This window comes from Muscardinus avellanarius (assembly GCF_963383645.1).
Source record: "Muscardinus avellanarius genome assembly, chromosome: 6".
In the NCBI taxonomy this organism is placed as follows: domain Eukaryota; kingdom Metazoa; phylum Chordata; class Mammalia; order Rodentia; family Gliridae; genus Muscardinus; species Muscardinus avellanarius.
The window spans coordinates 30,659,824-30,675,780 of NC_137791.1; the positions used below are offsets into that span (position 1 = coordinate 30,659,824).

The following is a 15,957-nucleotide window of genomic DNA, read 5'->3' on the forward strand; positions in this document are numbered from 1 at the left end:
TCCAAGTTACACCCCCATCCATTTCTTTCTTTTCTTTTTTTTTTTTTTTTGCGGGTCTGAGGATGGAACCCAGGGGCATTCCACCTCAGAGCTACACCCATGCCCTATTTTTTAATTTATTATTTTGAAATCGGATCTCACTGAGTTGCAGAGGGCCTCACTAAGCTGAGGCTGTCTGTGAACGGAGATCCTCCGGTCTCAGCCTCCCAAATGCTGGGATTACAAGCGTGTGCCACCACGCCCGGCTTCAGTTTTTTGTTTTGAAACAGTGGTTTGCTAGGTTGCTGAGGGTTTTGCTTAATTGTTGTGAGGCTTACTAAACTGCTGAGGCTGTCCTTGAACCTGAGATCCTCCTATTTCAGTCTCTCAGGTGCTGACATTACAGGAATGTGTTATCATACTGGGCTACCAAATACTATTTGCCAGTTGGTGTATTATGTGCCTTTTTTTTGGGGGGGGTGTACTGGAGTTGGAACCCAGGGGTATTCTACCTCTGCGTGACACCACCAGCTCTTTCTTTCTTTCTTGTCTGGGGATGGAACCCAGGGGCATTCGACCTCTGAGTTACACCTCCTTCCCTATTTTGTATTCTTTATTTTGAAACAGGGTCTCACTAAGTTGCCGAGGGCCTTTCTAAGTAGCTGAGGGTGTCCTTGAACGGGAGTTTCCTGTCTCAGCCTTCCAAATGCTGGGATTTCAAGCGTGCGCCACCACGTCCCGCTTATGTGCCTTGATTTTTAAACATGAATTAGGATAGCAATCTTTCCATATAATACCTTGAGTTTCTAAATCTATGTAGTGAGTTTCAGGCATTTAAAGAAAAAAGGCTTAGATTTCACATGCAACTTTTTTCTTTTTGGTGGTACTGGGGGAACCCAGGGGTATTCTACCTCTGAGCTACACCTCCAGCCCTATTTTTTTATTCTATTTTGAAACAAGGTTTTATTAAGTTGTGGAGAGCCTCAGGAGGTAACTGAGGCTGTCCACGAACCTAGATCCTCAGCTCAGCCTCCCAAGTACTGGAATTACAAGCGTTCGCCACCACGCCCGCCTTCATAGGCAACTTTTTATGTAGCCATGACATGGTGTGACCCAAGACGCCGAAGAGAACAAACGATTTAAACAAACTGCTTCATTTTTCTGTTTTTTAAAGCCTGGAGAAACCCACTCTGGACGTGGCAGCAATGGGCCAGTCCATATACCTAGCGTACCTTGTGACTGCAATCCCGGCCCCTGGAAACCGCGATCGCAGGTAAGCCTCGCAGAAAGAGCCCCTGGGCGCGGGTTCAGGGACCTCCCGGCCAAACAACAAAGGTCGATCAGCAGCGGGGTCGCGGGCCGCGAGACCCCGGCTCCGGAGCCCCGCCCCTCCACCTCCCGGGCCCCGCCCCCGGCCGCGCAGGCCCCGCCCAGCGCCCCGCCCCTCGGGCCCGCCCACCTCCCGGGGGCTGCGTGCGCCCGGGGCGGGCGGCCGTCGGGCCAATGGCCGGCGCCGGGGCCGCCGCGCTCCTCCCGCGCCGCCCGCCGCGGGGCTGCGGGCTCCTCCCGCAGGAGCCGACTGTCAGCGCGTGAGGCGCGGCCGGCGCGTCACCTGACCGGCCGCCCGCGTCCGCGCCGAGAGCGCGCGTCCCCAGCCGCCGCCGCCGGGCCGCGCGCCGAGCCGGCCCCGAGCGCAGCGCCCAGCCGCGGCGGCGGCGGCGGCGCCATGGCCCCGACCCTGCTCCAGAGGCTCTTCAACAAAAGGGGCGGCGGCGCGGCGGCGCAGGCCCGGGCGCCCCGGGAGGGGCCGGCGTGGAGGTGAGCGGCGCGGGAGGGCGCGCGGGCCGCGGGGCGCGTCTTCCCGCCGGCTCCGCGATGAATGGACGCGCGGTCCGCGGCGGCGGGAAGGGCGGCCCGCGGACGTGTGCGGGGAGCGAGGACGCTCGTGCGGAGCGCCAGACTCCAGCTCCGCCGAGCGGGCACGTAGGTAGCAGGTGCGGTAGAGTCGTTTTCTGAACACGCACCTTTGAAGAATAAAAGCTGGCGTTTATTATTTTAAATGCTTTCTGTTGATTTCTCCCAGCCTCGCTGTGAAATAGGCGAAATGTTCCCATTTTACAGTCGAGGAAACGTAAAGACATAAGGTAGGCAACTTGTTCTAGAGACAGCTCTAAGTGGCAGACCCTGTTTTTTTTTTTTAATTATCTTTTCCTCTTTTTTTTTTTTTTTTTTGGAAACGGTCTTACAGAGTTGCCAATGACCTCGCTCTTTTGCTGAGCCTGGCCTTGAACCTGCGATCCTCTTGTCTCAGTCTCCCAAGTACTGGGATTACAAACATGCACCAGCTCTCTCAGGCAGAACTCGTGTTTTGATCTAGGCAAGGATTAATTCGATCAGGAATAATATCCCTGCACTATTCTGCCCTCAAAGGTTACGTTTTTAAAAGGTGTCTTAAAAGGTCCCATATTGTTTCTCTGCTCTCCTGTGTTGAGAAATTCATTTATGTACCTCGAACAGTTTTTCAGCAAATTTTTTAAATTGAGCAACCACTCCCAATTCTGACACTCTGGCAGGTACTTTTGGCCAAAATGTCTTGCGAAGACAGTTTATGATTAAGGAGGTCTAGGCTCAGTACAATAAACCTTTTAAAAGTTACAAGTGAAACGGTTATATTTTTGTTTTTGATACTGCAGCCTGAACCCAAAGGCATTCTACTTAAGCTACACTTTCAGTCCTTTTTTTAAAATTATTATTTTGAAACGGGTCACACTAAGTTGCTGAAGCTACCTTTGAACCTTTGGTGCTCCTTTCTTAGCCTCCCAAGTATTGGGATGACAGGTGTTCACCACACCGGCTTCAAGTGAAACTTTGAGATGAATTTGGATTAAATCTTATGTTCTCTCTATATATTTTTTGAAGATTTAAAGAAGATTATTAAAAAGATTGAAATACAGAAGATAGTTACAGCCCCATGCCAGAATGGCATGAGGGCGTTGGTCTGAGCCAGTTCACCACCCTGTTCTATATGTTTTTGAATTCCATTAATTTAAGACACATGTTTCTTCACTGTAGTTATGTGAAAATCAACCAACCAGTCATTTTTTCTGGTGTGTTTGCATGCACGTGTGTATGTAGGGGAGGGGTTTTCTGAAGGTAAATTGTAAGGACTTCAATTTACCATAGTTAAAATCTCATGTTTCCTTTAGGCTAACGGACTCCTTTTATTTGAATAGGGGATATGATGCCTTGTTCTGTTCTGAGTACTAGTGATGTGCCTTTTCAGGATGGAAGAATTACTTCAGAGCCAGGGTGTGTAATTTCTTCTCCTTCTCAGTAGCCCAGACCGGATTAAGGGTTCAAAGGCTGGGCACATGTACGTTACAAGTGTCTTTACTTCAGTAATCTTTGGCAAAGACTTTTAAGACCACTTTAATGCTGGTGGAGATAGTGGAGTGACACTGGTCATTGTTTCCTGTGTTTCTTGCTCAGTCTCCCACCACCATTTCCTCCACCTATAACTGGGTGTATTTTAAACAAAAACAATTGTGGCTATCTTTAGTGTTTGCCATATTAGGGAAATGATCCCACTTTGTAGGAACATTTTCAGCGTAGTGTTCTGACTTCTCATTGGTATAGAATGAAGATCAAAAAATTGTGCCAAGTAGTTTTTTTTTTCTTCTTGACTTCATTAGGATTTTGAAAGTTTTGGGGGGAAGTATTTTTAGAGAATTTAGAGATCTCTATTGCATATTCCACTCAATGGGGGCCCGCTCCATTAGCAGTACTGATAGGGGTCTCTATGGAAAAGGAGGTGAAGTAGCAGATATTAGCAAAGATGCAGGAAGATGGAGACAGTCAACCAGTGCTCAGGAGATTAACAGAGGGCCACCTGCCTGACATCAGTGCCATGTAGCCTTCCCAGGAAAAGCCTCCTGGAAAATTTCCCTTCCTTACCCCAAAGATAACCATCCTGTTTTTTGTTTGCTTGTTTTGTTTTATCCTGGATTTACTGTGGAGGAACTGGTGTATGTATGCTTTTTGGGAAGAGGGTACCCCATACAGGGAATTAGTTGCCCTTGAGAGCCCACTTTATGTTGAGTAGATATCTAGAAGTTAAGGCAAAACCCTAAGATTAAAAATCAAGGATTCCAAGTGAGACTTGGCGGCACACTCGTGTAATCCCAGGATGTGGGAGGCTGAGACAGGAGATTGCAGGTTTGTGGTCTCAGCCACTTGTGAGGCCTTTTGCAACTTAATGAGACTGTTTCAGAATAAATAGTAAAATAGGGCTGGGGGCATAGCTTGGAGGTAAAATGTCCCTGGCTTCAATCTCCAGTACCAAAAAAAAAAAAAAAATTAAATATTCTTAACATGAATTTGTATTCTTTGGTGCACTTAGACATGAGCTATAACTTAGTAGATCAGGAGAATGAAAGGTCCCCTGAGGATTCAGGTAGCCTTTTTGGGGGGCCAGTTTTATAGTGTATTTTGGGGCAAAACCTAAACAAGATCCAAATCTACATATACATATATAAAATATATTTATTTATTTATTTTGTGGTACTGGGGGTGGAACCCGGGGCATTCTACCTCTACGCTACACCCCTAGCCCTATTTTTTCTTTATTTTTGAAACAGGGTCTCATCTCACTTAAGTTGTGGAAGGCCTCACTAAGTATTTGAGGCTGGCCATGAATCTGCAATCCTCCTGTCTCAGCTTCTCAAGTGCTAGGATTACAAGTGTGTGCCACCGTGTCTGGCTCTATTTTTGTTTTCTTTTGTTTGGGAGTTTGTGGAAGCCTTTTATATCTTTTGTGTCCATAATAGACTTTCACTTGTTATTTCAAACTTTTCTCCTCAGGATCGTTTTGCCCCTGATGTCTGTTTACTCTTTGTGCTTCCTAGTCCCTTCTCTGGGTTTCTTACTGTTCTCTTTCAGGTTCATATACAGTATTCCAGAAAAAATTTGTTGTCCGATACAAGTAGCTTTCATCACAAGACATTTTCAGATCTCCCTGTTCCCTGACATTTCACCTGCAGAGAGGATCATCATAGTCAAAGATTCCTTCTTTTGTATTTCATCTATTTTGTGTGTGTGTGTGTGTGTGTGTGTGTGTGTGTGTGTGTGATACTGGGAGTGGAACCCAGGGGCTTTTCTACCTCTTGGCTGTACTCCCAGACCTATTTTATACTTTATTTGGAAACAGGGTCTCACTAAGTTGCAGAGAACCTCACTAAGTAGCTGAAGCTGGCTTCGAGTCCTCCTGTCTCAGCCTCCCACGCGCGGGGATTACAAATGTGCACTACCATGCCCGGCTCATTATCTATTTATTATTATTATTATTATTATTTTTAAGTAGCTGTACAAATTTTTATTCCAATGAACATTGTAGAAATTCCAGTTTTTTCATGTTCTAACATCTTTTATCATGAAACTTTTTAAATTTAAATTTATTTTTTTTAATTGGTGCATTGTAGTCATATATCAATCACATTGGAGTACAAGACTTGAGAGGATATACAAGCACACATCATCCAATTAGCCCTCATCCAGCCCCCATCCCATTCCCTCCCCCTCCCTCGATCCCATGCTTCTTTGGTGATTGACTTTGATATATTTGTTTATGTACCTCCTGCGTTTTAAAGAGGCTCTGTCCTCCACTATTCCCTACCCTCTAATTGGTCACATTAGTTGCTTCACTATAGGGCCCTTTCTATAGCTCAACCTCTTCCTGTTGCCCCTTTCCTCCTAGTTATTGCTGATTAGGGGAAGTGTCTGATTTATATTTTCTGTGATATTTCTCTGTACATGCCGCGTTGCAGGTACCGATCCCACTCTTGACGGCCCCAGTAGTGGCCTGCCTACCTGGTGGACTGATCCAGACCTCGCTGGCTCAAGCAGCGGCCTTGTCTCATGGGAGGCCCCGATTCTGGTCTCGCTGGCCCCCATACCAGCCTAACCCCTCAGCTGGCTTCCATCCCGGCCTCGGAGGCCGCAGTAGTGGCCTTGTCTTACAGCAGGCTCTGATGCCGGCCATTGGCCCCGACACCGGCCTAACCCCTCGGCAGCCTCCGATTCCGGCATCGGGGGCCCCAGCACCAGCCTTGCCTCACGGTAGGCTCCGATCCCGGCCTCGCTGGCCCCAGCACTGGCCTAACCCCTCGTCAGGCTCCGATCCCAACCTCAGAGGCCCCAGTAGCGGCCTTGCCTCCTGTCAGGCTCCGATGCCGGCCGTTGGCCCCAGTATCAGCCTAACCCCTCGGCAGGCTCTGATCCTGACCTTGGAGGCCCCAGCACCGGCCTTGCCTCACGGCAGGCTCTGATGACGGCCTCATTGGCCTCAGCCCCGGTCTATCCCCTCGGCAGGTTCCGATCCGGCCTTGGAGGCCTCAGTAGCAGCCTTGCCTCATGGAAGGCTCCAGTGCTGGCTGCTGGTCCCGGCACCGGCCTAACCCCTCGGCAGGCTCCTATCCTGGCCTCGGAGGCCCCAGCACCGGCGTTGCCTCACGGTGGCTTCGATTTTGGCTGCTGGCCCCGGCATAGGCCTAACCCCTTGGCAGGTTCCGATCCCAGCCTCGGAGGCCCCAGTTGCGGCCTTGCCTAATGGCAGGCTCCGATGCCGGCCATTGGCCCCGGCACCAGCCTAACCCCTCAGCTGGCTCTTATCCTGGCCTCGGAGGCTCCAGCACCGGCCTTGCCTCATGGCAGGCTCTGATGCCGGCCTCGCTGGCCTCAGCACCGGCCTAACCCCTGGCAGGCTCCGATCCTGGCCTTGGAGGCCTCCGTAGCGGTCTTGCCTCATGGCAGGCTCCGATGCCGGCCTCACTGGCCCCAGCACTGGCCTTGCCTCATGGAAGGCTTCGATGCCGGCCTCTGGCCCCGGCACCAGCCTTACCCCTTGGCAGGCTCTTATCCTGGCCTCGGAGGCCCCAGTACTGGCCTTGCCTCACGGCAGGCTCTGATGCCGGCCTCGCTGGCCCTAGCACCGGCCTAACCCCTCGGCAGGCTCCGATCCCGGCCTCGGAGGCCCCAGCACCGGCCTTGCCTCACGGCAGGCTCTGATGCCGGCCTTGCTGGCCACAGCACCGGCCTAATCCCTTGGCAGCCTCTTATCCTGGCTTCGGAGGCCCCAGTACTGGCTTTGCCTCAGGGCAGGCTCCGATGCTGGCCTCGCTGGCCCCAGCACTGGCCTAACCCCTCGGCAGGCTCCGATCCGGGCCTTGGAGGCCCCATCACCGGCCTTGCCTCATGGCAGGCTCCGATGCCGGCCTCGCTGGCCCCAGCACCGGCCTAACTCCTCGGCAGGCTCCAATCCCAGCCACAGAGGCCCCAGTACCGGCCTTACCTCACAGCAGGCTCCGGTGCCGGCCTCGCTGGCCCCAGCACTGGCCTAACCCCTCAGCAGGCTTCGATCACTGTCTCTGGGGTTATTATTTCAAAGGTTCCAAGTGTAATGTATCAGATCTCTGCCTCCCCTGAGTACTGGCCACTGCCATTATCATTGCCTCCACCATTTCAAATCCTTCCCAGGCTCTTTTTCCACTCTGAATGTTGTCCAGTGTTCCTAAGCATTGCTATAATTTCTCCAAAAAAGAAGGTTGGTAGGATCCTCGTTCACGGGGAATTTTTCCATAAGTTCCAGTGCATTTAGATAAGTTTTGTCTCCAGTGTCCTGGCATCCGCAACGGCTTTCTTAACTTCTTTCCGATATTTTTCTTTTATTTTTTTTTTAATAAGAGAAGATAGTATATGTGGTTTGAGGAGGTAGTGGGATCAGGCACTCAGTAGCACTGTGACCTGGTCGGTTTCCCCATGGGTCCAGAGTGCTCCACACTACCCTGCCTGGGGCCCAGAGTCTCGCGACCTGGGCCCCGGCTGGCGTGCCCCGCACGACCCCCGCTCAGGACCCAGCGTCTTACTGTGCCCGGTTTCTCCAGGGGCCTGGCGTGCTACGCGCGTTCCGGCCCAGGGCCCAGAGTCCCGCGCCCCGGGCCGTGGCTTGCGTGCCCCGCGTGACCCCCGCCCGGGCCCAGTACCTTCAGGCCCAGTTTCTCCAGGGGTCTGGCGTGCTCTATTATTATTTTTTTTTGGTGGTACTGGGGTTCCTGGAAGCCCTTCTACCTCCGGGCTACACTCCCAGATGTATTTTTACATTTTTATTTGGAAACAGTTTCTCCTAAGTCAGCGCGCGCGGCTGGCTTCGAACCTGAGCGATCCTCCCAAGTGCGGGGATTACAAGCGTGTGCCACCAGGCCCGGCTCTATTTTTTTTTTTTTTTTGTGGGTCTGGGAATGGAACCCAGGGTCATTCAACCTCCGAGCTATACCCCCTGCCCTAATTTTTATTCTGTTATTTTGAAACTGGGTCTCACTGAGTTGCAGATTACTCACTAAGGAGCTGAGGCTATCTGCGAACGAACCTCGATCCTCCAGGTCTCAGCCTCCCGAATGCTGGGAGAATGCTGGGCCACCACGCCCGGCTCATCTATGTTTTCTGAGAAGCCCTTTTTATTGCTTTGAGGAAAGAGGTTGTTAGAAGAAAAGGAATCAAGAGAGGTTGAATTTATGCATTTAGAAGTAGTCAGAAGAGCTGGGCGTGGTGGCGCATGTTTATAATCCCAGCATTTAGGAGGCTGAGACCAGAGGATCTCAGAGCCTCAACTACTTAGCAAGGCCCTCTGCAACTCAGTAGTGAGACCCGGTTTCAAAATAAAGAAGAAAAAATAGGGCATGGGGTGTAGCTCGGAGGTCGAATGCCCCTGTGTTCCATCCCCAGACCCGCAAAAAAAAAAAAAAAAAAAAAAAAGTCAGAAATTTGACATGATTATGGTGTTTGTGATGGTTAAATTAAAATTGGTATTTGTGATGGCTAAAATAAAATTGCACTGTGTTGGTCTTTGAAATTTGGGAGCATTCCCTGCTGGTCTTCAGAATAGTTTTCACTTTTAACTAATTGATACATATGTTTTTATTTGAATAATGCTTTGTTCTGGGATGAAAATTACAACAACAAAAATGATTTGCACAGTGTCTTCCTTTTTTTTTCTTTTTTTCTTTTTTTTTTTTTTTTGTGGGTCTGGGGATGGAACCCAGAGGCATTTGACTGCTGAGCTACACCCCTGCCCAATTTTTTATTCTTTATTTTGAAACAGGGTCTCACTAAGTTGCAAAGGGCCTCACTAAGTAGCTGAGGCTGTCTGCGAACCACGATCCTTCAGTCTCAGCCTCCAGAATACTGGGATTACAAGTGTGCGCCACCACACCCAGCTTGCTCAGTGTCTTTCAAGGCAGAAATTGAATTGGGTTCTTGATTACCTTGGATTTAAGACCAGGTTTACAAAAATCTGTTTTTAAAAATTTTTTTTAAATTTGGTACTGGGAATTGAGGTGATGGGCAGTCTATCTTTGAGATACATGCTTGCCCTTTTTTATTATTTTATTTTGAAACAGTCTCACTAAGTTTCTGAGGCTGGCCATGAACCTGTGATCCTCCTGTCTCAGCCTCCCAAGTACTGGGCTTACAAAATGTGTGCCACCTGGTCTGGCTTTCATAGGTGTCTGTCTGTCTGTCTGTCTGTCTCTCTCTCTCTCTCCCCCTCCCTCCCTCCTTCCCTCCCTTCTTTCCTTTCTTTCTTTCCTTCTTTTTCTTTCTTTCGGTACTGGGGATGGAACCCAGGGGCATTCTACCTTTGAGTTACACCCACAGCCCTAATTTTTTTTGTATTCTTTATTTTGAAACAGGGTCTTACTGAATTGCCAAGGGCCTCACTAAGTGGCTGAGGCTTTCCAAGAACCTTGATCCTCCTGTCTCAGCCTCCCAAATGCTAGTATTATAAGCATGTGCCACCACATCTGGCTTTTAAAAAAGGGGATTTTTAAAATTTTACTTTTTGTACTAGAGATTGAACCCAAGGGCATTCTACCTCCGAGCTATACTCCCAGCCTATTTTTTTGTTTTGAAATAGAGTCTTACTAGTTTATGAGGTGTGTGTGTGTGTGTGTGTGTGTGTTGGTATGGTACTAGGGGTGGGACCCAGGGCCTTTTCTATCACTGGGCTATACTCCCAGACCTATTTTATATTTTATTTGGAAACAGGGTCTCACTAAGTTGCTGAGAGCCTCGCTAAGTAGCTGAGGCTGGCTTTGAACCTCTGGGCTCCTTCTGTCTCAGCCTCCCAAGCACTGGGATTACAAGGGTGCACCACCACCATGCCCAGCTGATTGAGAGTCTTACTCTCACTAAACTTGGCTTCATAGGACTTTTTTTTTTTTTTTTGGCAGGTCTGGGGATGGAACCCAGGGGGTACTTGACTTCTGAGCTACACCTCTAGCTCTATTTTTTATTTTTTGAAACAGGGTCTCACTGAATTACAGAGGGCCTCACTAAGTAGCTGAGGCTGTCCGCAAACTGCGATCCTCTGGTTTTAGCTTCCTGAATGCTGGGATTACGAGCCTGTGCCACTACACCCAGCTTCATAGGACTTTTTAAAAGCAAAGGTATCCCCAGTGACTTATGTGTCTGGTTCAAGTTTGAAGCATTATCTTAAGTGTTTTGTTTTGCTTTTTAAATGTCTCTGGCAGATTTGAGGCCAGCCTCAGCTACATCGATGTCTCTGGTAAATTAGTGAATCAGTGTTCACCAGAATGTGTATTTAAGCAAGGCATGGTGGTGCACACTTGTAATCCCAGTACTTGGGAGACTGAGACAGGAGGATCACAGATTTGCAGCCAGCCTCAGCTTTTAGTGAGGCTCTCTGTAACTTAGTGAGACCCTGTTTCAAAATAAAAAAAGAAAGTAAGTGCTGGGTATGGTGGCGCACACTTGTAATTCCAGCATTTGGGAGGCTGAGACCAGAGGATTGCAGTTTGCGGACAGCCTCAGCTACATAGTGAGGCCCTTTGCAACTCAGCGAGACCCTGTTTCAAAATAAAGAATAAAATATAGGGCTGGGGGTGTAACTCAAAGTAGAAGGCCCCTGGGTTCCATCCCCAGTACTGCTAAAATGAATGAATGAATGAATGAATGAATGAATGAATGAATAAAAAATAGGGCTGGGGGTATAGCTTGTAGGTAGAATGTCCCTGGGCTCAATTCCCAGTACCAACACCACACACACACACACACACACACACACACACACACACACACACACACACGGTGTATTTAACAGGGAAGTATGCCACCAGGCCTGGTGAATTTTTCTTTTGTAGAATTTTTCTTTTTATGCTTTTTATGCTTCTGTCAGCAGCACATATACTTAAAATAATTTCCTTTTAATTAAAATAATTTGATAGTTTCTATTATTAAAATGTTTATTGTGAATGTTAATGTACTTAAAATCTAAGTTCAAGCTGGGCGTGGTGGTGCACACTTGTAATCCCGGCATTGGGGAGGCTGAGACTGGAGGATCGCAGTTCGCGGACAGCCTCAGCTACTTAGTGAAGCCCTCTGCAAATCAGTGAGACCCTTTTTCAAAATAAAGAATAAAAAATTGGGCCGGGGGTCAAATGCCTCTGGGTTCCATCCCCAGACCTGTAAAAAAAAAAAGAAAAAGATTGTTCTTGCCTTCATGAAATGCTTTGGCTGCCACTGTGAACTCCTGGTGGGTGAATCTGATTTGGGAACTGTTAATGCGCTTTGTTTCTCCAGCCACTGTTTTCCTTGGTGTCTGAGAAAGGAACACATGCTTTACACCGACTGCACAAGGCCTCAGCCTCCTGTGAATTATTAGGCCTGGACTGTGAGATCATGTACTTGGCTGTAAAAAGTAAGCCTTTGAGTATAAAAGTGTTGAAATATTTGGTGAGTCCCAACTTACCAGGCATCCTTTATCTCAAGTTTGTGAAAATGATAATTATGTAAAAGAGGAAAAAACAGGCTGGAGTCTTCCAGCCAAGTGGGCATGTACTAGTGGTTTCCCTCCACCCCACCCGTCTGTAAATGGAACTTCGTGACTCACGTCTCACGCCACACAGGCACTTTTGTGAGCAGCGCTTGACTGGGAGGGTGAGGTGGGGCTGGAAGGACTTGGGCTGGAGTCCCACTTGTGCTCAGCCAGAATCTGTCCAGCTGCCTTTATAACAGATTTCTGAAAAGAACAGTGTGCCTTCTTATACAGCATGCTACATATTTTTTTCTTACTGTACTTTCTGTTTGTACCACAATAATATATTAAGTACAGTAAAATGCAACCATTAACATTACACTGTTATAGTAGGTGGGGTAAATGTTGAATAGCAGAGTGGTCTTTTACATAGATTTCTTTCTTTCTCTCTCTTTCTTTCTTTCTTTCTTTCTTTCTTTCTTTCTTTCTTTCTTTCTTTCTTTCTTTTGGTGGTACTGGGGATTGAACCCAGAGGCATTCTACCCAGCTTGATTTTTTAAAAATTTCTTATTTGGAAACAAGGTCTTGCTAGGTTGCTGAGAGCTTTACTAAGTTGCTGAAGCTGGCTTTGAACCTGCGATCCTCCTGTCTCAGCCTCCCAAATACTAGGATTAAAGTGTGCGTCACCACGCCTGGCTATATAAGATTTCAATATTAGCATGGGTCTAATCCCTGATGATCAGCTTCTTCTCTGCTGAGCTGTATTCCTTTTATTTATAAATATATTTGGAATATTTTCCTAGTTATTTGTCTCAGTGATCTTGCTCAATTTGTACTCTAGAATTTGTGCCTAGCACACTGTTATAAAGATATATGTATATTGGTTTATGAATTTTATTTTAATACCATAGCTAAGATCTTTAATCATAAAAGTATTGCTGGGCATGGGGGAGCATGCCTGAAATCCCAATACTTGAGAGGCTGAGACAGGAGGATCACAAGTTTGAGGACAATCTCAGCAATAAGTGAGACTCAGCAACCTAGTGAGACCCTGATTTTTCTTCTTCTTTTTGTTGTTGTTGTGGTGGTACTGAGGGTGGAACCCAGGGGTTTTTCTACCTCCGGGCTATACTCCCAGAACTATTTTATACTTTATTTGGAAACAGTGTCTCACTAAGTTGCTCAGCCTCACTAAGTAGCTGAGGCTGGCTTCGAACCTTTGCGATCCTCCTGTCTCAGTCTCTCAAGTGCTGGGATTACAAGCGTGCACCACCACGCCTGGCCTGAGACCCTGTTTCTAAACCAAAAATTAAAAGGGGTTGGGTATGTAGCTCAGAGGTTATGTGTGTGTGTGCCTGCGCGCGCGCGCACACACACACACACACACACACACATAGAGTATTGTTTGTATTTAGTATATCTTTTTATTATATACTGGAAATGGAACCCAGGGACATTTTACCTCTGAGCTACATCCCGAACCCTGGTTTTTACTCTTTATTTTGAAACAGACCACGAACCTGCAATCCTCTGTGTCAGCCTCCCAACCACTGAGATTAAAGTGTGTGCCGCCATGCCTGGTGGAGCAGTAGAAATTTATCCCTGGAAGCTAAGGGGGATGAATTGAGAACCTGAATATCTAGTGGGGGCCTCTGTCTAATTCCCAGTAAGGATAGTTGCGTGTTGTCATAGCAACTGTTTCTTCACAGATTAAAGACAAGTTACATGTTAACCTGTATTCCTCAAGAGATGAAACAGGTGTTGATTTAGGATGTGTGAGGGAGAAGCAACAAAATCACCAGTCTAATCAGTTTTGCCTTTAACACCTTATAAATACTTCAGACTGCTACTGTCTTCCTGATGTACTCAGAAAATTTAACATTTTCTTTTCTCTATCTTGTAAGAATGTTGTGATTATAGGGGAAAAAAGCATCTTTGTTATCATTTAGCACTTTTTTTTTTTAATTGGTGCTAGGGATTGAATCAGGGGTATTCTAACTCTGAACTACTCTCTCATCCTATTTTTTACTTTATTACGGCACTGGGAATTGAACCTAGCATCATTCTACTTCTGAGCTATACCCCCAGCCCTATTTTATTTTACTTTTTAATTTGAAACAGAGTCGTGCTGTTGCTGAGGCTGGCCACGAACCTGTGATACTCATTCTGGCAGGTGCCACTATGCCCGGCTTCTTTTAGCTCATTGTCTTCACTTGAGCAAGTTTTAAAAATTATTTTATTATTATTATTATTTTTTGCTACTGAAATTGAACCTAAAGCTACACCCTCAAGCCTATTTTATTTTTATTTTGAAACAGGGTCTTGCTAGGTTGATGAGAATCTCACTACTTGCTAAGGCTACTGTCAAACCTGCCTCCTGTCTCAGTCTTCCAAGTACTGGGATTACAGGCCTATGCCACTGGGTCTGGTTTCAGTTGTTTTATAAAATATGATTGAGAAAAAAATGATTGAGAAATAGTAACAAGAATATCGTTTAAATTTGATGCCACAAATCTTTTAAATCTAAAGCTTTCATTTGAAAATAACTGCATGAAACAAGAAATGTAATGTTAGAGGCTGGATATGAGAGTTGGTCTCAGTCTGGCTCTGCCATGGTGTCTTTAGTGCAAAATGCACTGCTTAACAGAAAGAGCACTTAATAAATACCCATTACATGAATAAATGAAGTAAGTTTTGAAAACTGATGGTCTTTAAAAGAGTGTTTAGTATTCCAGAATGACTATTTTTTTTTTTTTTTTTTTTTTTTGCGGGTCTGGGGATGGAACCCAGGGGCATTTAACCTCCGAGCTACACTCCCTACCCTATTTTTTATTCTTTTATTTTGAAACCAGGTCTCACTGAGTTGCAGAGGGTCTCACTAAGTAGCTGAGGCTGTCCTCGAACCGCGATCCTCCTGTCTTAGCCTCCCAAATGCTGGGATTACAAGGGTGCTCCACCACGCCTGGAAGAGTGACATTTTGAAATGTTAAATGTTTTTAGTAGGAAATTGTCTTTCTTGGTGTTTCTGATATGCATTGACATTAAAAAAGGAAATCTTTTTTTGTAGGCAGCTCAAATTTCTCTTTTTTGTTTTCTTCCTTCCTTCCTTTCTTTCTTTCTTTCTTTCTTTCTTTCTTTCTTTCTTTCTTTCTTTCTTTCTTTCTTTCTTCCTATACTGGGATGGAACCCAGGGGCATTCTACCTCTAAGCTATACCCCCAGTGCTACTTTTTAATTCTTTATTTTGAAACAGGGTCTCACTGAGTTACAAGTCTCTCACTAAGTAGCTGAAGCTGTCCCCGAACTGCAAATTTCCTGTCTCAACTCCCAAATGCTGGGATTACAAACATCAGCCACCAAGCCCAGCTCAAATTTCTTTATTTATGTTAATATTAGTGAATTGTTTGGTGTAAGAATGATAAGTATTCTAAAAGGTAGATTGCCCCTGGATTCTATACCCAGTACCACAATAAATGAAAAAAAAAGGGGGGGGGATCGGAATAGCTTGGCAGTAGAATGCCCCTGGGTTTAGTTGGATGTGGTGGTGCACATTTGTAATCCTAGTACTGGGAGGCTGAAATAGGAGGATTGCGGGTTTGAGGACAGCCTCAGCAAATAGTGAGACTCTGATTAACCTAGCGAGGCCCTGTCTCAAAATAAAAATAAAATAGCGCTGGGGATGTAGCTTGGAGGTAGAATGCCCCTGAATTCAATCCCCATTGCCATAAAACAAAACAAAACAAATCCCCCTGGGGAGCCAATGTGGTGGCGCAGGCTTGTAATCCCAGCATTTGGGAGGCTGAGACAGGAGGATCCTGGTTCATGGACAGCCTCAGCTACTTAGTGAGGCCTTTTGCAACTCAGTGAGACACTGTTTCAAGATAAATAATAAAAAATGGGCTGGGGGTGTAGCTTGGAGGTAGGCTGCCCCTGGGGTTTATCCCCAGTACTAAAAAAAAGCTCCTGGGTTCAATCCCTAGTACCACCATCACACAAAAAAGTTAATTGACCCATCTCCTCCTCCAAAGAAAAATTGAAAAAGGACACTTGTTTATTACACCCAAAGCCTAGTTATAAAAGCCCACCACTGTCACTGTCAGAAATAGCTTAACATATTTAATATCTATGAAGCTATAAAATTCTTAAGTGAGTGTT

The 15,957-nt window shown here is 46.6% G+C and overlaps 1 protein-coding gene across 3 annotated transcripts in view; it reads left to right on the forward strand.

Annotated features, from left to right (window-relative positions):
- Positions 1 to 1,705: 1,705 nt before the first annotated feature.
- The window catches only part of FNIP2 (folliculin interacting protein 2), a gene marked incomplete at both ends in the record, with an annotated part of 162,942 nt that continues 148,690 nt past the window's right edge, over positions 1,706 to 15,957 (forward strand). For all 3 annotated transcript variants that reach the window (XM_080697732.1, XM_080697734.1, XM_080697733.1), the window contains one exon: positions 1,706 to 1,797. In XM_080697732.1, the coding sequence (XP_080553858.1) occupies positions 1,706 to 1,797 (92 nt within the window). The remainder of the gene's footprint in view (positions 1,798 to 15,957) is intronic.